Source organism: Daldinia vernicosa (assembly GCF_022497035.1).
Source record: "Daldinia vernicosa strain CBS 139.73 unplaced genomic scaffold F5Y00scaffold_24, whole genome shotgun sequence".
NCBI classification, from domain to species: Eukaryota; Fungi; Ascomycota; class Sordariomycetes; order Xylariales; family Hypoxylaceae; genus Daldinia; species Daldinia vernicosa.
Window position 1 is genome coordinate 165409 of NW_025953940.1, and position 23552 is coordinate 188960.

The 23552-nt window shown below is 45.5% G+C and overlaps 9 protein-coding genes across 9 annotated transcripts; 6 read left to right on the plus strand and 3 right to left on the minus strand.

Moving 5' to 3' along the window:
• Nucleotides 1–322: 322 nt before the first annotated feature.
• F5Y00DRAFT_269963 (uncharacterized protein) lies at nt 323–3791 on the minus strand (the record flags this gene model as incomplete). Its single annotated transcript, XM_048012523.1, has 2 exons — nt 323–3301; nt 3448–3791. The coding sequence occupies 2 exons, from the start codon at nt 3789–3791 to the stop codon at nt 661–663; spliced, it is 2985 nt and encodes a 994-aa protein (XP_047864655.1). The 3' UTR covers nt 323–660.
• Nucleotides 3792–5260: 1469 nt separating this feature from the next.
• Nucleotides 5261–7056, minus strand: F5Y00DRAFT_237487 (Asp-domain-containing protein). Its single transcript, XM_048007821.1, has 3 exons — nt 6746–7056; nt 6538–6691; nt 5261–6477 (listed from the first exon to the last, which is right to left on the minus strand). Exons 1-3 carry the CDS (start codon nt 6845–6847, stop codon nt 5537–5539), a joined length of 1197 nt encoding a protein of 398 aa, XP_047864656.1. The 5' UTR covers nt 6848–7056; the 3' UTR covers nt 5261–5536.
• A 1875-nt stretch (nt 7057–8931) lies between these two features.
• Nucleotides 8932–11294, plus strand: F5Y00DRAFT_80972 (serine hydroxymethyltransferase). Its single transcript, XM_048014173.1, has 4 exons — nt 8932–9222; nt 9288–9338; nt 9402–9766; nt 9827–11294. Exons 1-4 carry the CDS (start codon nt 9175–9177, stop codon nt 10815–10817), a joined length of 1455 nt encoding a protein of 484 aa, XP_047864657.1. The 5' UTR covers nt 8932–9174; the 3' UTR covers nt 10818–11294.
• A 187-nt stretch (nt 11295–11481) lies between these two features.
• F5Y00DRAFT_253216 (putative glutathione-S-transferase theta, GST) lies at nt 11482–12641 on the plus strand (the record flags this gene model as incomplete). The annotated part of the gene is made up of 6 exons (XM_048010024.1): nt 11482–11544; nt 11640–11778; nt 11886–12008; nt 12072–12337; nt 12396–12493; nt 12524–12641. The coding sequence occupies 6 exons, from the start codon at nt 11482–11484 to the stop codon at nt 12639–12641; spliced, it is 807 nt and encodes a 268-aa protein (XP_047864658.1).
• A 970-nt stretch (nt 12642–13611) lies between these two features.
• Nucleotides 13612–14221, plus strand: F5Y00DRAFT_269965 (ubiquitin 3 binding protein But2 C-terminal domain-containing protein; the record flags this gene model as incomplete). The annotated part of the gene is made up of 2 exons (XM_048012524.1): nt 13612–14096; nt 14173–14221. The coding sequence occupies 2 exons, from the start codon at nt 13612–13614 to the stop codon at nt 14219–14221; spliced, it is 534 nt and encodes a 177-aa protein (XP_047864659.1).
• Nucleotides 14222–15647: 1426 nt separating this feature from the next.
• On the plus strand, nt 15648–18196 carry F5Y00DRAFT_253217 (uncharacterized protein; the record flags this gene model as incomplete). The annotated part of the gene is made up of 5 exons (XM_048010025.1): nt 15648–15676; nt 15769–16317; nt 16372–17256; nt 17337–17884; nt 17934–18196. The coding sequence occupies 5 exons, from the start codon at nt 15648–15650 to the stop codon at nt 18194–18196; spliced, it is 2274 nt and encodes a 757-aa protein (XP_047864660.1).
• A 756-nt stretch (nt 18197–18952) lies between these two features.
• On the plus strand, nt 18953–19660 carry F5Y00DRAFT_269966 (uncharacterized protein; the record flags this gene model as incomplete). Its single annotated transcript, XM_048012525.1, has 3 exons — nt 18953–19171; nt 19236–19424; nt 19528–19660. The coding sequence occupies 3 exons, from the start codon at nt 18953–18955 to the stop codon at nt 19558–19560; spliced, it is 441 nt and encodes a 146-aa protein (XP_047864661.1). The 3' UTR covers nt 19561–19660.
• A 98-nt stretch (nt 19661–19758) lies between these two features.
• F5Y00DRAFT_262204 (uncharacterized protein) lies at nt 19759–20704 on the minus strand (the record flags this gene model as incomplete). Its single annotated transcript, XM_048011341.1, has 2 exons — nt 19759–20374; nt 20451–20704. 2 exons carry the CDS (start codon nt 20702–20704, stop codon nt 19759–19761), a joined length of 870 nt encoding a protein of 289 aa, XP_047864662.1.
• Nucleotides 20705–21754: 1050 nt separating this feature from the next.
• Nucleotides 21755–22586, plus strand: F5Y00DRAFT_237492 (uncharacterized protein). The gene has a single exon (XM_048007822.1). It carries the CDS (start codon nt 21975–21977, stop codon nt 22548–22550), a length of 576 nt encoding a protein of 191 aa, XP_047864663.1. The 5' UTR covers nt 21755–21974; the 3' UTR covers nt 22551–22586.
• The last annotated feature ends 966 nt before the right edge of the window (nt 22587–23552 follow it).

Sequence of the window (23552 nt, forward strand, 5' to 3'; positions counted from 1 at the left end):
ACGCGCCATAGCACAATAACATGGAAACGACGATAAACCTTGTATCGAAATGCACGCCCATCTGTTAGACGAGCGGCTGGGGGAGGGGAACGCACATAAAACGTGATGAAGCTTTTCTATCCCGAAAGACGGAAGGAACGCAACAAAAAATATTAATGAAGTCGTCTACGTATTTCCTGCCCGTCCATTTGCCCTAAGGGGGGGAATCCTCCGTGTTTCCACTTCACTAACTCCGTATCCCCAGTCTTGACAACCGTTTCTAAGGAGAGGCCGACAAATCAGGGGAAAGAGACCAAGAAAAACCCCTGTTCTTGGTCCTTTCCTTCTAAGCAGATGAGCTTAGTACGTCTTTCTGCCGTGGAAGAGTATCGCCGCCTGCACTCCGTGCACTCTTTGCACTCGATTACATCGCCCCTCCATGTTTGGGAGCTATGATTGCTTCCTAACTCAATATGCAACCTTGATGATCAAGAACCAACGCCAATACGACTTTTATCTAGACATGTTCTCGCTAACTCGTCCAGTTTCCAAATCAGGCCTCGATGCTGGGACGTTAGCCCTTGAAGGGTTAGACGAATAAGCACCATCTGTGCCATAGATGGGTTGACGGAATATAGTATCTGTCACATAACCATGGTAAACTTGTGGTATAGAAGGTTTCTAAGCTTCTCTACCAGGAGTTGGCTGGCCACCATTTGTCGTCGGAACTGCCGAAGTCATCGCAGGGCTGCCATTAACCATAGGCATATGTTTAGGGCTTTGGCTGGAGGTTGGATAGTTAGGCACACCTGCTCTAACTGCTGCCAACCTTGCTGGATCCCCTCCTAGACCAATACCACCCAAGCCGACTGGTGCACCAACCTGCCCTTGACCAGACATCGAATTCCTAATACCCTCGTTCGTTCTTTGAGCACTCTTGGTCGCATCAAAGCGAGCTTTGGCCTGGTCCATGGCTTGCTGGACCTGGTGAGGGTTGAGCGACGTATGGAATGACGAGGTACCCGGAGTTTGGGGATTCGAATTCTGTTGCCCGTGCGGGTTGGGCTGGTTATTTGGTATTGCGGGCGAACCAGTTGGGGGGTAGAAGCGCCTTGATGGGTCATTGCCTATATTTGGCTGACCACCATATGACGGTTGCCTTGTCGGTGTTGCAGCTGGGTTATACCCAGTGTGGTGAGGGATGGGTTGGTGTTGCGGTGGCTGGTGGGAGATATGCGGGGATGCCGTCCTTTGAGGGACGCTAGCCGCGCCATTAGCATATTGGCTATACGGTTGGTGCGTTGGAGTACCATGCTGCTGAGGTTGATGCTGTGGTTGGTAAGGTTGAGGATGATAATTGGGTGTTTGAGCGGCCGGTGGGTATGGAGGGAAACGAGCCTGGGGTGTTTGGCTACCTATGTTAGGATAACCGGGCATGGGTTGGAACGGGGGTCGAGCTTGTGTCGGTGTGCCTCCATAAGGACCGGGCTGTGGGAATGGCGGAGGTTTGTTGAATTGCTGAGGGTAACCCGTATTAGGATAGTGATTGGGAGGCCGGTAGCCCGTGTTTGATGGGGGCCGCTGGGGATAAGCGGCCGGCATTGACTGGGGTGGTCTTTGAATCGCAGGCTGAGGGGGTCGTATTGGTGTTTGCGTGCCGTAGAATGGTGGGGTGGGCATCGGGGCACGGTTGGTGTGATACTGCTGACTATACTGCAGGTTGTTGGAAGAACTTGAAGAGCGATGCGTAACTGGCCGAGGATTTACGGGAGCCTGCGCGGCTCTTGCACGGGCAGCTGCCTCGTCTTCTTCCATTAGACCTTGATATTCATCGGTGCGAACTTCGATCTTGGTTGATATGTTTAATTCGTCCAGCTTATCCGAATTTAGGCGTGCAACGGCATAAGGCGGGAGCATTTGAATAACAAGAGCTAGTTGTGCCTTGAGGGCCTGGTAAGTGGCCGTCTCTTCTTCGCCGGGCTGCACCGGTGTCCCGTTCGTGAGCATATCGCTATGAGACGGATCCGCCGCATATCGACTCTGACTGGATGCAGTCGGAAGGGTCAAATTACGATTCTTCTGGTATGATACCAATGTCTGGATCATGTCAGATACGTCTTGAAGAATATCATCGACATCTTTCTCCTCATCGGGTTTCTTTGGACAACAGGCCTGTTCAAGGCTGGGGTCTACCATAGTATCATCCCAATTTTCCAGAGCCTCCTTAATTAGCTCTTCGTCTACCTCGTCGGCGGGGACGGTGGGGGCATCTTCTGTTTCCTCAGGGGCGTCTTCCGGTAGTTCGGTCTCTATTAAACGATCGAAACTACGCCTTCCTACCTTTTGCCACCACATGGTGTGACTAATTAAACCCGATGAGATCATGGCAGCCGAATCATCCTTTGAGGGAGCAAAACTGGAGAATGCGCCACGAAATAGAGCTTCCATCTCGGACATCTCGAGATCGGAGGAAGATGGCTTGTTTCCAGCCAGGCTTAGAGCTCGCTCGCGTTGCTTTGTCATGATTTGCGAAGGGGGGGCGGCATTGCTGTAATCTAGCCAACGTCCAGTAGAAATCGTCTGACTAAAGTATGACCCAGCTCGGTACTTAGATTTCTCAGTCAATTCAGGGCGATGCCAGCCGACTTGGACCCCTTTGGTGGTGCTCTTGGGCGCCTTAGGAGGCTGGAGCGACGGTAAGTTGCGTGGAGCCGGGAATAGCTCCCCTAGCGTCTTAGACTTCTTGTCCTTCTCAATGGCAGAAGAGAAGGTGTAAGGTATAGCCTTGGCAATTTTAACACCGGTAGGTAAACTATCTTCCCTCAATGATCGAATAGTCGTTTCTGCATCATCGCGTTTGAGGACAGGCTGCTGCAGACTCGAGTACAGCGGCTTCCCCCTCATGGGCTCGCCAATAATTGTTAGCACCGTGTTTCCACTGGCATTCGACTGTAAATCGTTGATCAAATTGAGATCGTGGAGCACATCAGAAACGCGGGGATTATAAGGATATGATAACTCCCGCTTGAAAATGTCATAGGCCTGCCGCTTGAATTCGATAACCTTAGCAATTGCTTCCTCGTTTGCTTTGGCGTCTTGTCCAGGTTGTATGTTTCGTAGCTCGGCTAGGTTGTCGGCGATGGAGATTTTGACGTCGGTAATGATATTAACAAGGTCGTCATACTGCTCTCGAGCCACCTTGTCGGCAATAGAAGGTGACGGTGTTTCATCGTCAGGCTTCTTTCGTTTTGCTTGGGGTTCACCAGACGAGTCCTCAGGATCGGGAAGGGGGCGTTTGAGGACAGAATGCGTTGGGTCAAGCCTATAAATCGTGAGCAGTGAGCACCAGAACACATTTATCTAGTACGCGTGGAGGAAGAAATCGTGGAGGGGAAAGGGAGAGGGGGGAAATGCGCATGACTCGAAAAGAATATTTACGGCTGCAGAGGGCAGAGAAATATTATATACCTTAAAAGAACTTCATAGTAATTACGTATCGTGGACTGGTCGACCTTTGTCGCGCTTGGAAGAGAAGTGTCATCGGTTGCTGTAGGAGTGATGCGATCAATGGGAAGACCATTTGGTGGTTTATCGCCAACATCTGAAGATTCGCGTTTGCGCTTAATGGAGCTACTGGCGATGGATTGCGCGGTATTGACATCGGAATCAGCCCCAGTATCGGGGCTATTAGCATTGGAATTGACGTCGACGTCGGGGCTGTTATTGTTATTATTACTATTGCTGCTGTTGCTGTTGTCGAGTTGCATAGACGCAGTGACGCCGTTAGGGAGTGCTATGGCTGGCGAGGCCATTTTTGCCTAGTTGTATTGTAAATTTTATTTAATTTTTATTGTTGCCGTCCGTCGTATGCGAGATGCGGCGGTTGATTTTCGATGAGCTGCTAGCTGCTAAGAAATTGGCGGCTCCGTCGCGCTGCACGGCCTGTCGGTCGCGATTGAAAAAGGGACTTGGAATTTTGTGGTTGCTTGCTGGTGCGACCCGCGACCTCCCAGACTTTTGGACCCCCAAAAAAGGACCCAAGGCAAGACCAGGTCGTCAGGTACACTGCTGGAAACTGCCCAGCCAGCCAGCTACTACCTACTGCACTTGACTACAGCAGGTATTCCGTAGGCAAGGAGGTACCTATGTAGAATAGGACCACAAAATTCTTGCCAGGGCAGTAAAGAATTGATGGACAGGACCTCACTCACCACCATCCGGCGAACTAACAGACGAAGGTAATAAGAATAGAAAAAGGAACAGAAGTTTTTCTAAACCAAGTCCACCACGAAAAATCATTCGGGGATATCAAAGAATCGGTTTAAAATGGATATGCTATTGAATGCATGTAATTTTAATTTAGCAGTTTTCTTCCTCGAAACTGCATTTATTATTTTAAGAGGGAAGGGAAAAGGCTGCGACAACGAAATGAATCTGTCCGTCCTGACTTGCCTGTAAATGATGGTCCACGCTATGGAATTACGCTAATCCTATCATGGATTGGCTCCATTAGCACGAGCCAACCACCCATTATCATTTGCACGTGATTGACAAAGTAGCTGAGAGTATTCCGTAGATACCAGGGTACATATGTACATATCAGCCTATCGCTTTAGATGCATGATGCATCCTGTGCCAGCGTATTTTCCCTTTTGTTGAAGAAAGCATATACGAGTGAAATTATCATTAGATTATCATGATAAACACTATAACTATGAACGTACGGTTATGTAAGTATATCAAAAAATTTTCATGTCAGACGCTTTTAAATATAGCATTGCTACCGAAACTAGCTCGGGCGTTTCTAACATGTAAGTCAGTGCTGCTCGGACCGGAAAAGATGCATACCACCTTATTACATGCGTCCTATTAACTCCAACTATGAATTCCTCGGGTAGGTAGGCTAGGTAGTTAAGCAGTTTCTACAGAATCCTTCTTGGTAAACGTGCTTCTGCTATTTGACAACGAAACGTGACGCGTTAAGGAAGAAGATTTCTCTAAAGATGTATTTGCAGACAGAGATATGGTTTGAAATTTTCATATTTGGCCGTAGCACCGCTGTCATTTGAAGATAGATCCGACTGTAAGCAGGTATGTACATAATGTACACCGCCGAATGTAGGTACCCTATACAGGTCGGACGTTGTGTACGGAAATGAATGCGCTTCCAAGTACTACTAGACGAACTTAAAGCATACTTGCCTGTATATCGAAGGCCATCTAAATCAGCAAAGAGCCTACTATACGAACAAATCATTAGACAAATAAGACACTATCAGAGTTGGCGAAAAGAGTATGAAATTAGTGGCATGCTAAACGAATACGTGCTGTAGGTATGTAATTTACAATGGAGACGAGGCCTCTTCATGCTCAACGACCAAGTTTCAACGGCAATACCCAAAGAAAAAAAAGGTCCCAGGTCAGGAACCAATTCGAAATGCACTCAAAACCACTATCGCCCTCCAATTATGGTTTAGCCAGTCCAATTGCCATGTTACGTCTCATTAGTCCCGCGAGGTCATTCATACATCCCCTTTCAGATTCTGTTAGACTGCATTTATTTGGCCTTAGCCAGTCCAACGGTGCCCTTTCCGAGGTCATAGATAGAGTACCATCTTCGGAGGAATGCATCACCGAGAATGGCAAGAGGGCCAACAGGAGCAGGGAAGTCCATGCCCATGAAGGTAGAGATACAGCTGCCCTGGACCTCAAGAATGTAGTCGTAGGGTCCGATAGCGAAATCGTAGCCGCTTAGCTTGAAGCTGATATCAGGGAGCGAGTCACGGACGGAGCAGTCGACGGTGTATTGGCCGTTGAAACTCTTCTTAGCACCAATCTCCTTGTTCAGTAGCTCAGCAAGGTCGGAAGGAAGGGCAATTAGAGAAGTGCCGGTGTCAAGGATAACACCGGTGTTCTCAAGCTCAGCAGTCTCGTCACCGAAAGAAATGGAGTCGAAGTCGACCTCCCAGTAAGCCTTACGGCGTAACGGGATCTCGGTGATCTTGCCGGTGTAGTGGTCCTTGTCGACGCCACCAAAAACAACCTCCGAGGAGTCGTCACCATTCTCACCGCTGAGGTAGAAGGCAAAGACGGCATCATCAATCAACTTCTGGTTAACCAGCTGGTAAAAGGGAGGAACGATGCCGTTTACGGAGAGGCGGTCAAAACCTAATCCGAGAATGCCATCGAATCGGCCGAAGGCAAAAGCCAAACCAGGCTCACTCGTAGCTTCGGCAAAATCTTGGTTCTTAACGGTAAGGTCACCAATAGTCAAGGTATCTTGAGACACGAAACCGCTCAAGCTGCCAGATCCGTAACGAATCTCGAACTCAGTCCCGTTCTCCTTGTACGTCGAAGAAGCGGATGAGTCGTACTTGGAGTGGAGGTAGCAAGCTATACTACCGCAGGACGAAGAGGGGACCCAGAGGTTGGAGCTGCCAGTATCAAGAATGACTTTGAAGTCTTGGGGAGGAGTGCCGATGCTAATCTCGGAAAAGTCTAGCAAGTACTAATTAGCGACTGGACTCAAGCTCCACGCGCAAAGATAGGTACACATACATTGAGCATTCATGAAGTTGGAGATGGGAACAGGATGGTCCTTATCCACATGGATGGATGTATCTTGGAATATGGCCTGGCCCTGAGTCTCAGGTCGAGCGCCCATGTACTTCTGTCCGAGACCGCGTACTTGCTGCTCGATCGGGATGCTCTCCTATTATAAACCATCAATACTATGTCGCGTCAGCTAGCCAAGGGAGATACGAACCAGTTGCTCAGCCAGGGGGATCTTCTTGAGCTTCATCTTGTGGACGCCAGCCTGGGCGGAGCCTAGCAGCACAGCTGCGGTAAGCAGAGCTCCCTTCATCATGGGCAACTCCGATCGGTTATCGACTAATTAAAATAACAAGATTCTTAACAAAACGAAAGAATGAACGAGGGTTATCCGAACAAGTTGTGACTTTGGAGATGGAGGGAAATATAGATGAAAGTTGATGATTGATGGGTTGGGTGTTGTAAATAGGTAGAAGAAGGAGGAATGACCGATGATGTTGCTAAGAGACTGGAAGATAACGGTTGAGCTCCCTCTAATCAATCAGCGCACGTCTGTGTTTGGGGGGCAGGCGGAAATGCGCATGCAGGTAGGCGCTTAACCTATCTAGGTAACTTTCTGGGGGTTGAAGTGGGGACTGAGTCTCGTGCAAGATGGGTACAGCCCAGACCGTACAGTACATTCCCTCTACGTAGGTTACGTCCTTTCCCATTGACGCCTTGTGACAAAGCACGCCTTGCCTAAAACCGTCCGAGTCCACCCAATGACGCAGGTGGATTTGCGGATGTGGATCCCATCTGCCCATATGTTCCAACTGTTCCGGGCAACTTGGCAACCAAATGCTTGAGGCAGCAACCACCGATGACACAAGCAGGTACAAGACTCAACGCCACCCGGTCGGGCTTCGTCACATCCAATGGAATATAGCATATCCACATTAATCCGTTCCGAGACACTTAAAGGGGTACCCAAAACATAGAGGAGATTCCGTACTGTACAAATCAACCAATATTTCGAAGATGACTGTAACATGTGACCCAATATCCGCGTTCCCATGTTGGTATGTGAGAACCTCACTAGGTTACCTCACTCTTATTCAGAATATGGATGATATGAAACCTCATATAATATGGTGTCAATTCTCATGTATTTCTCCTACATTTTAGCATGATCCCTTTTGCTCGGGCTTTACACGATTTATGAATATGAATCGCTGGGAGGTGCCAGATGTGATCACGCCAAAAGTGTGTATCCCCAATCTCAACTTCTCATCAAAGACTCAGTATGGGGAGAATGGCTATGTAGAAGGTTTATTAGAAGTCATAGTATCGCGGTCAAGGCTAGGACAAACTTGTTTTAATATGACACAACTCAAGTCTTGTATACACGATGCTATTAGAGCATTGGTAAATCCGTATCCTACCAAGAACATGATGGTATTTATTATTCACATAGTTAGCCTTTCCACTTGACTAGTTATGCTGTGTTATAACGACAAGTTGATTATTATTATATATCTATATATATTATCCGAGACTACCTAGATATCTTGTAAGATTACATCTCGGCAAATCAGTTATATCGACATCATTGAATTTATGAATGAGAATATCGAATGCTGTTGGTAATAATAGGAAACGGGTTACGTGACACCAAGCCAACATGTCCTAAGAAGATAAACCATTATTCAGTTTTCTTTTTATACATGCTGCTACGCGTAGAAACGAGACTGGGTGGTTGAAGAGTATTTAAATTTCTTTAGAATTTTTGTAAAATACTCAAGTGTATTAGCTAAAGCGTGACTCTATCGAGCGATACTTATAATAATAGTACCTAGGTAGACCGGCCGAGGGAAGTCGGCGATTGCAGTCAAGCTCGTGAACCCTGACGGATTACTTGAGTATTTACTTGGGTGTTATATGTGCTTACGTCAGTTATTAAATCCCACAGCTTTATCCTATCAACTAATCCGACTAGAAATCGGTGAATGACGAAAGGGAAACGAATGGCCATATTATAGGTAAGATTAGGTACCTAGGCAATTTAAGTACCTACCTACGTAATGTAATTGTGAGCTTAAAAAACTTAGCAGGCTTATATTATGATACTCTCTACATCAGCAAATGGCAAAAACACGATGAAGATTGAAGCTGAAAAGTTACCCATCGTAACAGTAAGTGTAGGCACCTTGATGGTTGAGCCGATTCGCCGACTTCGGTACAGATCCTCCAGTGTAAACACTAAAACACTAATGGATTAGCCCTGCTAGTAGGGTAGACGCTAAGCTACTCCGCTAATAACTCCGGATCCTTAGGTCTAGGTTAGGTACCTGGACAGCTATGTAGAGTAAGCAATCAGAGAGCGTAAGCAGATAGGAATTCGTCCACTATCACCCCGCTCTTGGTTGACCGTCTAGACTTTGCTTAAGAGGAACCCCACCAAACCCCAATTGGAGGAGAGGAAAAAAAATTATTATTTCCTCTCTTCGCCTTCCTTCCGTCATCCTTCTTCCTTTTTATTACTTATTAAATCTCACCTCAGTCCTCTGAAAAACTTCTTACCAACTCTTACTGGAGAGAGAGAATCTTTCACTTTATATTATTTTTTCTGTACCTGTAGTCCAATCGACATTCCATTCTCATACAATGGCTGCCAACGGTTCTACCTACGCTCTGTCCCAAGAGCACAAGGACGTCAGTAATACCACTTTAGTATCTACTTTGTATTCACGAGAATCATTATGCTGACTCACCCTTAGTTGCTCGAGAGGTCTCTCCTTGACTCTGATCCGGAGGTTGCGGAGATTATGGTAAATTTTCTGCTCTAATCTGATGTCTGATGGATCTTGCAACTGACTCAATCGTCACTACAGAAAAAGGAAATCCAGCGACAGCGGGAGTCTATCATCTTAATTGCCTCTGAAAATGTTACTTCACGTGCTGTCTTTGACGCCCTTGGATCTCCTATGTCCAACAAGTACTCGGAAGGTTACCCCGGCGCTCGATACTACGGTGGAAACCAACACATAGACCAGATTGAGCTTCTCTGCCAGAAGCGTGCTCTCCAGACTTTCCATCTTGACCCGGAACAATGGGGTGTCAATGTCCAGTGCCTCAGTGGTAGTCCCGCAAACTTGCAGGTCTACCAGGCTATCATGCCGCCTGGAGGCCGGTTGATGGGTTTGGATCTCCCCCATGGCGGTCATTTAAGTCACGGATACCAGACCCCCTCCCGAAAGTAAGATTCTACCCCAGTTAATTTCGGCCGACTTCCAACGGCTAACGTTGCTACTTGTAGGATCTCGGCAGTCTCAACTTACTTCGAGACAATGCCATACCGAGTAAACTTAGACACCGGTATCATTGACTACGATAGACTTGAGGAGAATGCTCAACTGTTCCGCCCCAAGGTCCTCGTCGCCGGTACCTCGGCGTACTGCCGTGAGATCGACTATGCGCGCATGAGGAAGATTGCCGATTCGGTCGGAGCTTACCTTGTCGTCGACATGGCCCATATCTCTGGCCTGATCGCAGCTGAGGTTATCAAGTCTCCCTTCCCCCACGCCGATATAGTTACTACCACAACACACAAGTCACTCCGTGGACCCCGTGGCGCTATGATCTTCTTCCGAAAAGGTGTTCGCAGCACCGACCCCAAGACCGGCAAACAGACCCTCTATGACTTGGAGTCGGCCATCAACTTCTCCGTCTTCCCCGGCCACCAGGGCGGTCCCCACAACCACACTATCACTGCTCTTACCGTTGCCTTGAAGCAGGCCCAAACTCCTGAATTCAAGGCATACCAGGAGAAGGTTGTGTCCAACGCCAAGACGCTAGAGAACAAGTTCAAGGCTCTCGGCTACAAGTTAGTATCCGACGGTACTGACTCGCACATGGTTCTCCTGGACTTGAGACCCCAGGCCGTGGATGGCGCCCGCATTGAAGCTGTCCTAGAGCAGATCAACATCGCTTGCAACAAGAACGCCACCCCCGGTGACAAGTCTGCCTTGACGCCTTTCGGTATTCGTATTGGAACACCGGCCATGACCTCGCGTGGCTTTGGGGAGCAAGACTTCGAGCGTGTTGCAGGCTACATTGACGAGAGTATCAAAATAGCCAAGGAGATCCAGACTAGCTTGCCTAAGGAAGCTAACAAGCTCAAGGACTTCAGAGCCAAGCTCTTTGAAGGCGGCAATGGCAGGATTGACGAACTCAGGAAGGAAATCGCTTCCTGGTCCCAGACTTTCCCTCTTCCCGTCGAGGGATGGAGACTGGATGCAGGCATCTAGGATATCACGTATATGGATGAATTACGATGAACCGGGGTGTTATTGTTCAACATATAGATTTGAGGGCGAAAGAGGGGCAACTCAACTTTTCTCTGGTTTGTGGAAACGGGATAGGCTTTATTACGGAAAACAGGATGACAAAATAGGACAGTTGCATGCATTCATCAGGCGTTGCAAATATCAATATCATACGAGCTCCGGAGTTTGGTACAGCTCTAGGGTCTGGGTCATCGGCAGCACTGCTTCAACGCAGTGGATTATGGGGAACTTATATCCATTCGGTGTTTTATGTGTAGATAATAAAGTTGCTAGGATATCTGCATCAGGGCAAATATCAATGCAATTCAAGAATCTTTATCATCAAGTATCGACTCCTATAGGAACTCCGTAAGCAGAACCAGTTATAATGCGTCATGCCCAAGTTCCCTAACTATCACGTCATCTAGCAGCCACTGGTCCTTATTACCTTCATTACAAATACTTATTACAAATAAAACGAATATCCTTAGCATCATAGTACATCAACACCTACACAAAGTATATAATGAAGTGATTTACGTTTTTTCATAGGTCTTCTTAGTTTACTTCCTCATACTCGCCGTTCTTACAGATACCTAATTCTAGAAAGAATCGCAATTTTTGAATAAATAGGTAACTAACCGAGATGTCTCACCCAGATGCCAACTTACATCCCGTCGCGACGGGTCTCGCTAAGAAAACAGTCGACGTACGTATCTAATAAACCTATAGATTTCTACGGCTAGAAGCGGATAAGAAGAGAAGATGTATGGATATATCTTGTGCTAACGTGGTTACGCGCAGGAACACTCGACCGAACAGCCGTTGAAGCTGTTTGCGGGCTGGTTCTGCCCTTTCGTGCAACGAGCATGGATTACGCTCGAGGAGAAAGGCATCCCGTACCAGTATATCGAGATTAACCCCTACAACAAGGGACCTGAACGTATGTAGTCTTGAAGGTTCTTCCACTTCCACCCCCCCTTTTCATAATTCAGGTGTAACTAGAATCACCAATGACCTATTACTACCATTGCTAAACTATTCTTGAAGTCTTGCGCGCCAATCCACGCGGCCTCGTTCCAACCCTTGAGGTTGCACCAGGCAAGTCCTTGTACGAGAGTACTGTGTTATGCGAGTATCTCGAGGACCACTATCCTGATCACAAACCGCATAGTAAGTCCTGTATATTCGGTTAACCATAGGTTTAATGATCATATCTGACGCCTGCGAGGATAGTCCTGCCGGGTGTGGGTGAAGATGATTATACTCGCGCTAAGGCTCGAATCTGGACCGACTACGTGACGAGCCGAGTGATACCTGCGTTCCACCGTTTCCTACAGTTTCAGCCGTCTCAACATGAGGATGGGGAGAAGAGGCTCGATGAGTTGCGGCAGGAGTTTAAATCTCACCTTCTTGAATTCGCAAGGGAGATGGATCCTCAGGGGCCGTACTTTTTTGGCCCAGATCTGAGCCTGGTGGATATTGTTATAGTTCCTTGGGCGGTAAGTAGGTATAATCCTTCATCGAATAACGCTCTTCTAATCATCATGGTACATGTAGGTTCGCCTTTGGGTATTCGAGGAATTCAAGGGCGGCTTGCGTATCCCGGAGCCTGGACAGGGTGGACCAGATGAAGAGGCCTGGGGCCGGTGGCGCCAGTAGCTAGACGCGGTTTCGAGCAGAGACAGTGTTAAAAAGACAACGAGTGATCATGAACACTATGTACCGATCTATAAACGCTACGCGGATGACTTGGCACAGTCGGAGCTGGCTAAAGCTACAAGAGCTGGTAGGGGCGTCCCTTGATTATTTTATGTATTTTTTCACCTCGACTCTAGCGTGGGTGAAACTTCATCGATCAACTCAGAGACAAGACTACGGCTTCAGAGTTGCCTACGATAGATCTATGAGAATAATTTACCTTGGGTACTCCTTCCAATGGATACTGCATACCTAATTGTCATCCAATCCCACTCGAGCCCTCAAATGAAGAAACGAAATGAATATGCCGAACCCCTGATTTACGACCTGTTAGGGGGAAAGCCACCCAGACGCACCTACATAAGATTTGCTGCGGCAGGATCCCGCCAGCCAGATAGACGATAGACGTGAGTCAGGTGGACATTTGCATTGCAGATTAGCACAGCAGAGACTGTTGTCGTGAAACAACGAGAACGTGTCTTCCGGCAGCGACGGTAATTTGATGATATTTTAATCCTTGAATTTTCCTCGCGGAAACTTGCTTGAAAAGCACAGATCGCGAGGGTATTCCCTGTTTATTGTGCGACATATTGTGATGACTAGTAGGCTAGGCGCAGTTCCTTATACCGGAGTCTATCGCAGGTTTTAGCTATGCAAACTCCTATTAGTCGAGCTTTGGCTTCACCTGCATCAATACATCGGGAAATATTTTCGGCGAGCACAATTTCATCTGCACCATATTCCTTCTACCTAATAGACTATTGAACCTAATAGACTATTGACGCACGATGCTTTTTGCAGAGGATGGATTTAGCCTCCAGCCACTTATACCTAGAGGCGTTCTGCAAATCCAATCAACAAATTTTCATTCATAATGGAAATTGCAAGTACGCGAGTATTTTATTTTATTTATGTTTTGAATCAGTTGAAAGAGTTGTATAAGAGCATTAGTTCCCCGCGGATATCTATGACCAGATGTAATGTTCTGTTTGTCTTATATTACACTCCCTTCTATATACTATGGTTCGATAAGACCGCCCACGTTCATTAGCTCAACTCCCTTCCGCAAGTCATCATGTACATTCTGCCCCTTATTGCGGCGTATCTGAGTGTAGTCGGAGCTGCGCCGTTCGAACTCATTTCGAAGCGCTTGCTCGGTGACCACCAATGGGTACGCAGTAAGAGCGATGGCTGCCCAGCCTATCTTGAAGATGGCGAATTCGATCCTCCAAGCTACATAACACAGGTTTCGCAGCGCGAGCCTGACAGAGCTTTTGGTCCACAGAGAAGAGGTCTTATCACACCTAATGACATCTCATCCATCTTCAATTTCGATATACCGGAGTCGCGTGCCGATGCCAATTGTACACTTGAGTTTCTCTTCCCCCGCAGGGACCAGCTTCGCAGTTCCTCTTTTATCTACGAGGGCGACGGCTCCTTTTTATTCACGGGATATCTGGCCGGTAGCTGTCCTGGCCCCGAGACTACGTTCAATAACCAACCGACCCCTGGTACTTTTCCTCCATTTCCGCCTATCCATATGGAACCAGGCTACGCTTGGTATGTATGAAAACAACCCGTATTATTATTTTAAATCCCTGCATTCCTTAGTTATATAATGGCTAACGCTGAGCAGTAAGTGTGACGATCCCTACCCTTTCAACCGATTCGAAAAAGAACGGTGAATATTTTAGAACTAGAGGATAGTAAATCTAATACGGAATGTTTGCATATATTAGATACCATCGACGTTGGCCCCTGTATGTTCGCTGCTGGGACGTGTGTGGCTGGGAGTAAGTCGGCGCTCTGCTATGAGCGATAAGTTCAGGCTGTTAACATGAGTACAGTGACTTCATCCAATGATACAACCTTCAAGTTCCGTCCAAGTACGGACGACTGCCCGATTGGTATCTACAACGCTTATAGTTATGGATTACCTTGTCCACCAGAATACTGTGGATAACAATACGTCTCATATGAGTCTCCTTGTACAGAAAAATGGCATAATTTAACCTCTTGAAGAATGAACGATGAGCCTTATGATGATTCAGCGATTACAGCTGCGGCGTGGACATAGGGATCTTTCTGGATGTCTTAGACATCATTACACTCAGGGGTTATTAGGTAACCATATGGGCGCTGCGGACTTCCGACAAGGCATACTCTGCGGCTTATTGGCGTCATTGGTGTTGGAAACTCCGAGTAATCTACCACAGTTGGTTCGTCTGTATCAATTAATGTTAATTCTTTCGGTCATCTTCCAGTCATACCGAGTCTATGTATATAATAAAAAGGAACAGTTGGCAATTAAGTAAGGGGTTAATATCTTGGCAGTATGCACGACCTATAAACGCGACCGATGTCCTGCCCCCAATCTTAAATACACACCGACTAAGCCCATTGTTTCGGGTGTCTTTTGTTAACACAGTAGTCCGTTACCTATTGAAGGTATCTTAAAAATCAAGACATGTGACTCGTTGATTTCTCTTCGAGCAGTTGATTTTCTACACATATATCCCGAGATAACTTATACTGAGGGCGTTACATAAGTTGATGATCCCTTCTAACATGGTGTGGTGATTGTATTGCTAGCTGAGTATAAAACAGCATGAAAGGCCCTTTCTAGTCTAGACTTAATACATTTCTTTCGGTATATCAATCTATCCTGGTGGCTGAGCCCTTTGCACAACCCCAACTCCCCAAATCATGGCGCTTGTATTGCTGTCACATAGGTATAAGGTTGTATTGCTGTCACATATAAGGTTGTATTGCTGTCACATATAAGGCGTAATTGCTACCCAGCAATTACGGCGTCGTTTTTGCGATAATTGCAATATGATGGAAGGTGAAATGTATGTAGGTCAGACCATATTTGAAACCAAGAATAGGACTGCTCTAGTGGCTATGAGTTTGCGTAACCCCTATCTGATTGTTTGCGCGGCGGAGCCTTTCAGGCCTCCGGAAAAGTCTCGTCAACATCACTTGCCATGACTATTTACTATTTATCTTCCAATAACTGAGTGACTTCATTAAATAGCATCTTCCTACTTTCAACGTGTGGATCAAGCTATATGGGTAATTACACCTCGGCAGACTATTAGGCTGCGAAATATGGCGGACATCCCCCCCGCGGAGCCACTGTAAGTAACTCCCATCCACTCTTGATTGAAAGACTGATACCTAGTAGTGTTCCTGAAGAAGAGTCTATTAGCCAAGCAGGAGACACTCTCAGAGGGAATGTTGACCATCCAGCACGGCAGCAGGACTTCCGTGCTAGCTGTTTTGCAAAAAGGAGTACCCTGTCTCAGTGGTTTCCTCAAGTCCAAGACGACGAGGGTAATAGTAAGCGTATATATTTCTCGAGAAGAGGGCGAGCAATCTTGATACAAATACTTCTGATTAGTATCGTATTCGTTACTAATATTTCCTTGACACTATTCACAATTACTCGATATGATAGCCAAAACGGCGTGGGGACTATCTATGAGGGTGACTGCGGCAAGGTCAAAGCCCTGAACCAGTGGTCTCATCTTCTAATCAACTGCCTTGGGACTGGTATGCTTTCGGCATCAAATTACTGTATGCAACTCCAGGCGGCTCCTACTCGAGCAGATATCAATCGCGTTCATCACGCTGCATCGCACAAAAAAGATAAAACCCACCAAGAGGAGCAATGGCTCGATATTGGTGTGCCAAGTTTACGGAATCTCCAGCATATCAATAAATGGAGACGGCTGGGCTGGTATCTCTTAGCTCTAACATCCCTTCCTATCCATCTGATGTAAGTCAGAATGTGCATTTTCATGAACGCATAAGCTAAATTTGAAGCTCGTAGGTACAATTCGGCTGTTTTTCAGTCACTTGCATCGAATGATTATACCATTGCTGTCGTAAAGAACTCCTTTGCGAATGGTAGCACTTGGGATCTCACAACAGCAGAAATTAACCGAGCAGGAGATTACGGGTGGGAAGACACGGAAGACGCTAAAGTAAACCCATATGCCTATAACTACACCGAAATTATTCAGACAATGCAACGAGATATGTCTGGCGCCAGATGGGAGAGAATGAATATCTCCGCTTGTTTCGCATTATACAACGATTACTTCGCTCCCCAAGGCAATGGTGTTATATTCGTCAAGAATGACACTGGTTCAGACGACGACAGCCTACTAATGTACGTCTCTATCCTACCGCGCTGGGACAACTGGGCAAAGAATATGTGGGCTGCTGGTAATGGTACGCGAAATTTCGTAGCTAAGGAGCCAGAACTTCCGGTAACCAAATGGTTTCTGGGGCCCAAGAGATACGAAGTATCGTATTGCCGAGTTCAATCTCCCAGTACTATCGCCAACAAATGCCGCTTCCAGTACTCTCCGCCTATTATGTTCACCGTATGTGCGTTTAACTTCATCAAGATACTTGTGATGCTCTGTATCTGGGCTATGAGAAAATGGCAACATCCGATGCGTGACGATGCGGATGGGACGATTCTATATACCCTCGGCGACGCAATTGCTTCGTTTATGCGTAATCCGGACCCGACAACCGTTGATATGTGTCTTGCTACCAAGGATGACTTTATACAACGCCGGTCGTCGAAGTCCAATCCCGTGGAACAGCCCTTCATTCTAAACCGGGAACCTAGGGAATGGGGAGGACAAGGAAAGTTTTGGTTTATGGCTGCTAGTAAACGGCGGTGGTTCGTACTACTATTTTCGTGAGTACCTAAAATATGCGAAGACTAGCAATATTTAACCCCTTTAATTCCAAGGTATTAAGGGGCTGACTTGTCTCGAGATGGTGCCTTTTCATCTTGATAGCTGGAATTCTACTCGGGTTATCTTTCAGATGCCTCAATCACCGAAAGCTCCCTTGGACAATTTCCGGGCTTTGGCAGTTGGGTTTCGGCACTCTTACTCCATACACGTACCTTGTTGTCGGATTACCACGGGAGGATCCCGCAGGTTTAATCTTGCATGTGATTCTAGCTAATCTTCCGCAAGTAGCCCTATCGTTTCTTTATATTTTCTATAATGCTATGCTGAGCACCTTTCTTGTTCAACACGAATTTAGTCGCATGCATTCCAAGCGGCGGAAACCGCTTCGGGTTTCGGAACCCATGGGGATTCAGCGGTCCAGTTACTTTATTTCCGTTCCACTCCGCTATGGCATACCCCTATATACGACTTCCAGCATAATGCACTGGCTGGTATCACAAAGCTTTTTTCTAGCTAGGATAACAGCTATATGTGGCGATGGTTCTCCGAAGAGCTGTCCAGGTGGCCAAGTCGACAGTGTCAACTCATTCTCTACATGTGGGCATAGCCCCTTTGCCCTTTTCATCAGTATGTATCTTCGTGCAAAAGTCTCAAAATCCTATCTGACAACTAACAGCATTGATTACCGGATGCTTGATCGTGTTATCCATTGCAGCTATGGGGTTTCGCAGGTACGATGGGACCATGAGCATGGTATCCACTAATAGTATGGCAATCAGCGCCGCGTGCCATGTCCTCGAGGAAGATCGTGAAGAGGCCTATCTTTTACCAGTTCGGTGGGGGGTAGTAGAAATAAAGGATGGGGTTGGGAAGTGTACATTTACGACGGCTCCAGACGATAAAATAAAGGTACCAGAGGTTGGTATGAGGTACAAGTGACATTCTGGTTCTCGTGAGTGTCTCGACCTCCTAGTACCTGTCAGGGTATAATGGGTCAGGGTGGCTACAGGGGTCTATACGAGTATATAAGAGGCGCAAAGCGCCCTCGTCAGAGGTTAGAAGGCCAGGCGTTACTAAGTTCAATACAATTACTACTTGGTCTACCTACCCTTGAAATTTACTCTATGCATGATTCATCTCACTAGGGCATCTAATCCTGACAGTACCAATAAAATGAGTTTACTCTTGTTGTGTATGGTCCAGTATCATGAATAAGCTGCCAACAGTTGGAGTTTCAGGATTTGCCTTCTTACTATGCAAGCGTAACCTCTCAGATGCCGCTCTGGCTTTGCCGTTTGGAACCGAAGCCAAGTAGTGTATAAATAGCCATTGCTTGGCAAAGAGAGACGTCATTCGGATACTTGAAATGTAGCGTTAGTAATTAGCGAGGATATAGCCGATAACGGTTAATATGTTGTATGTTCATGACAACTTTTCAATTGACACCGAGAAGATACCAATCATGTAAGTTTACTACCACCCAAGGAATAGACCTTGACGATATTCTCGCGAAAGCCAGTCTTGGCCTCTCCGCAGTAATGTAACTTGGGGACGAGACGTTGCTGGGATATATGTTATAATGTCACCTTAAAACTTATGATACCAGCTTATAAAAAGGCCTCTCATTTCCGTTATTGTTTTACCTAGGAGTCCCAAAATACTATTGATGGTCTTTACGGAATTCTTCTAGTCAAAATGCGTGCCTCTACCCTAATTGCCGTTGTGTCGGCGCCCCTCATGGCACTAGCTGCCCCAATTGTTATTGAACGACAAGGAACCTCCAAGTTTTGCACACGAATTACACCAGCACCTTCTGCAGAGGAGACTGAGAAGAGGTTTAACGAGTTTGCTGACCTTTTCCTCGTGAAGAAGGATGTTTACAAGGCCTTCGAATATATCCTTCCCGAATATATCGTACGTTTAGAGAATAAATACTATATATTTCAACTTCAAACCCGGTTGACCTAATGATTTATAGAACCACAACCCCCTGGCTCAGAACGGAGCTCAGAATGCTTTGGACATCCTCGGTCCGATCTGGGGAAGCCAGTCGATAACAGTGCTTCGTACCAAGTTTGAAGGCGAGATGTCCTGGCTTAACTACAGGAACTCGATGGGCGAAATAGTAGATCGATACCGCTGGGAGGATGGTTGCATCATCGAGCATGTACGTTGATAATCTCCTTATAAAAGCCTTTTCAAGTCTACCTACCTATCTAGATACAACAAGATTAAATACCCGGGCACTAACTAATATTATAAATAACCAGTGGGACCAAGGAGAGAAGTTTCCACCTACTTAGATGAACTACCTAGGTACCCAGTCACGGTCCAGAAACCAAAAATGTATGCTTTTATGTACCTACCTACCTACAGAGCCAATATATAATATCACGGATAAGAGTACCTAAGGCAAATGGAAATATTTGGGTTTCTAATTAGAAACTAGTAATTATCAGGATTAAGTCACAGCACCATTACATGCGTTTTTTAATGCACTCCTAAGAATGTGAACTCATTAGTTCCACCGGCTCTCTGTAAGTGGCCATCTCTAGTACTCTCCTCTGTTCATCAAGTTCGTACTTCGGGGCCTGGGGATCTTGACATCCTTTGTCCGCATTGTGACCTTTACGTTTGCCAATTATATATGCTACCACAGTGATTCCAAGGAAGAAGAGTACCCCAAGAGAAACGCCGAGACCGATACCTACTTTGGCACCGATACTGAGGTTGTTAGACTCGTGAATGTCGGAACTAGCCTCGGTTGTTGGTGTGGATATAACGCTATGCTCAAGATTCTGCGAGCTTGTCGCAATTGGCATACTAGCTGTCGCGCTTGGCATACTCGTTACTGCTTCTGACGTACTTCCAGTGGTAGTAAGGTTGAAACTAGTCGATATTGGCCACTCAACGTCTTTTGCGGCTCTCCATACGATGGGTCCTTTAGCAAGAACTACTGCGCCGGCATCGTAAAAGACGTTAGTCGTACCGATCTTCGAAGGCGTATGAGAAATGTACGTAAACACATCCACAGCAAATAAAGCAGCGGACGTCAAAGTCGACTCGCAAGCATTGGGGTCACCAGCCACGCGTGGGCGACAGACGAAGTTGCTATTTCTTTGCCCAGTTTGTCAGTATGTTTGTTCATGTCACCCTAGGAAATATCCTCCATAGTGTACACGATCTCACTTACCCGGGACAGCATGTAGCAGCAGTAGCATCTGGCGTTCTAGATACTACGTCCGCTGTACAAGCGTAGGTATACCCTTGTGGACAGACACCCGGAGAATAATAGTAGTTGTTTTCGGGCTGGAAATTTGAAGGAAGACAGCCGCTAATGGTTCCTTGTTGTAAAAATTCTCCGTCTGTAGTGCTTCCTAAATGTATCGACTGACAGTCAGTACGATCAGGCTGGTAAGCCGTTGTGAGAGCTCCGAGATTCGACATGTGTGCAAAAGATAGAATGATGACAGTTCACAAGTTGTGATTGCTCCTGTCATGTTATTTAGTTAACCTTACAAAGGGGGATGGATACAGGTAGCTTAGACGTATTTGGATGTATTAATCAAGGCGGGCGCTTACGAGTCCTCCCAGACAGCCACCACTCTTACTACGGATCGGGAGAGGCGTTTTTCAGGCACATGTAACGTCTAAAATAGATGCATTGCAGATCAATAACGATTTAGTGTCACCACACCTAGATATATCTCTGAAAATTCTCATCTCGCCAAATATCGAAACAAAAAAAAAATTAAGATCTGCTCATTCTGAACCAGCCCAGTTTAAGAACATTCTTTCCATTCTACCTTTCGTTCTCGGGATGACTACGCGATTTTCTATATATTTGCTCTAATAGGTACTTAAGGCATGTGCTCTGGGTTAGTTATGCTGTCTTTGGAAAATGTACTTCACTTTTCGCCGCCACCTGTATTGGACGTGGTGGCGTGTGCCCCTGCCTCAAATTACTATCGGAGATATAATTAGAAGCTGGATAGGACAATGATCCCCAAGTTGCAAGTACGGGAACACAACTAATTGTAATCATATTCCGTTTAGAGCTAACTACTTGGATCGGATACTTACCTACCTAGGCACCTAGTTAGTCGTATATGTGGAATACTTCAGCAGGACGCGTGTTAAACTTGTATATACTACCTAGGTACCTTCACAGTAGCTATCGAGGGGGGGTTGATTTCACTATAGCTCATCTGCGAGATACTATGTAGGACTTGGATATACCTCTACCTGAAGTCTAGGTTAGGCATGCTAGGTATACGTAATATCTTATCCTAAGTAGTCATACACTAGAGATATACACCTATAATTGGGAATATTTTGACTTACGTGACTACCAATTATACCCAATACCAGGGATATTATTTCGTTCGCCCCTCTCATAGTCAATAAGGCGGACTCAAACAATCTTAATCTCACAATTGTAAAACTGCGATTTTATAATATCACTATGGCTTCAACCATCCCATCTCAGTTGAACATCGCATTAATCCAGGGCTCATTTCAACTTCTGGGAGTATACGGGAAGTTGACAAAAGCCCTCGAAGCAAAAGGCTATCCTGTTTTCCACCCTCTTCTTCCAAGCTTAGTGGATCCAGACAAGCCTGACTTTGCTTCGAAGTCTCTTTCTACCGACGTAAATGCTATACAGTCAGCGCTTCGACGCTTGATTGAAGAGGAATAGCGAACCGTGCTGGTTCTTATGCATTCTTATAGAGGTCTTGTGGGAAGTAAAGCAGTCTTGGAGGAGTTTGGCTGGAACAAGCGTAAAGACAGGGGTTTGACCGGTGGAGTTATCCATCTGTTCTTCGCCGACTTTGTTCTTGCGGAGGTGAGCCTCCTATCTCTCCTTTTTATAATAAAACTAAACATTGGCGGTATCGATATAGGCCAATCGGTATCAAGTGCATTCGGAGAGTCTCCTAACAATGAGATCCGTCCCGGTGGTCGTCTCCGCGTCAAGAACCCCGCACAGGCATTGTACAGTGACTTACCTACCGAAGAAGCCGAGTATTGGACGTCCAAAATAATCGATCAGTCCTATGCCGCCCAAACAACTGAGCTTATCCGGGCCGCATACCGCTATATATCATCGACATACGTGGTGTGTGAGAACGACCAAGGTCCGCCGCCGCGGTACCAGGAGATGTGGGGTAAAAACGCAGGCTCCGTTATGCTCAGAATCAACTCGGGGCACTCTCCAATGCTTAACAAGACGGACGAACTTGCGGATATGATAGCGAAAGCCGCGCAGGGTGCAATTAATCATGCTCATTGATATCATTGATATAGTTCATCAAGTTAAACACCCAAATTACCATAGCTTACTCCCATACCTCTTTACTAGTGCTCCGTCAGTCTTATGTACCTTAGGCAGGTATTTCATAATTGTGAAATAATAGAGTCTTGATCAAAGCATCGCCATTTTCTACCTGACCCAGGTACCTAATTTATCTATTATGACCGTACTTAGGTAGGTAGACAGCTAAATCTTACTGCGGAAGTTAATCCTGTATTACAAGTAGAATGGATATGTTAGGGTCTACATAAAGATGCGTGGCGAAGGGATAACGAAGATCCCTGGGGTAATAAATGACAAGATAATTCGGCCGAAGACTGAACCGAAATGAACTGAAAACTTATACCGATATCTTTCCCGTGTTCTTTTAAGAAGACGATGATGTAATCAGCTGAATACTTTGTTAAATACGGATTAGAAAAGAGACCATAGGTCACCCGACCTATGCCCCACTCCCCACCTAACCTGTATAGGGGCAACTTATATAAGAAACCTTAATTTACTTAACTTGTATAATAGTTTAATAAACTTATAAAATAAAATTTACTTAATCTATAAACCCCTACCATTTTTATACCGTATTATTAATAGGTATTTATTAAATAATTACTTATTAAAATAGCGAATTTTTAAAAAGTATATTTATTTATATAAGTAATAATTTAAATAATAAAAAATGGTTAATAATTTAAATAATAAAGATTTTATTAATTTTAATTAAAATAAAAATATTTAAAATAAATATTTATTATTATTTAGTTAAAATTTATAAAATATTTATAAAAAATTTATAAATTATTAAATATAAATTTTAATTTTATTTATGTTATAAATAAATGTATTTTTTAATTTATTAACCCATTTTAATCTTTAATATATTATTAATAAACCTTCGTTAATAAATTAAACTATAATTTAAAATAATGCTTTAATAAAAAACAAGGCTTAAAAAAATATTATATAATACTTAAAAACTATTAA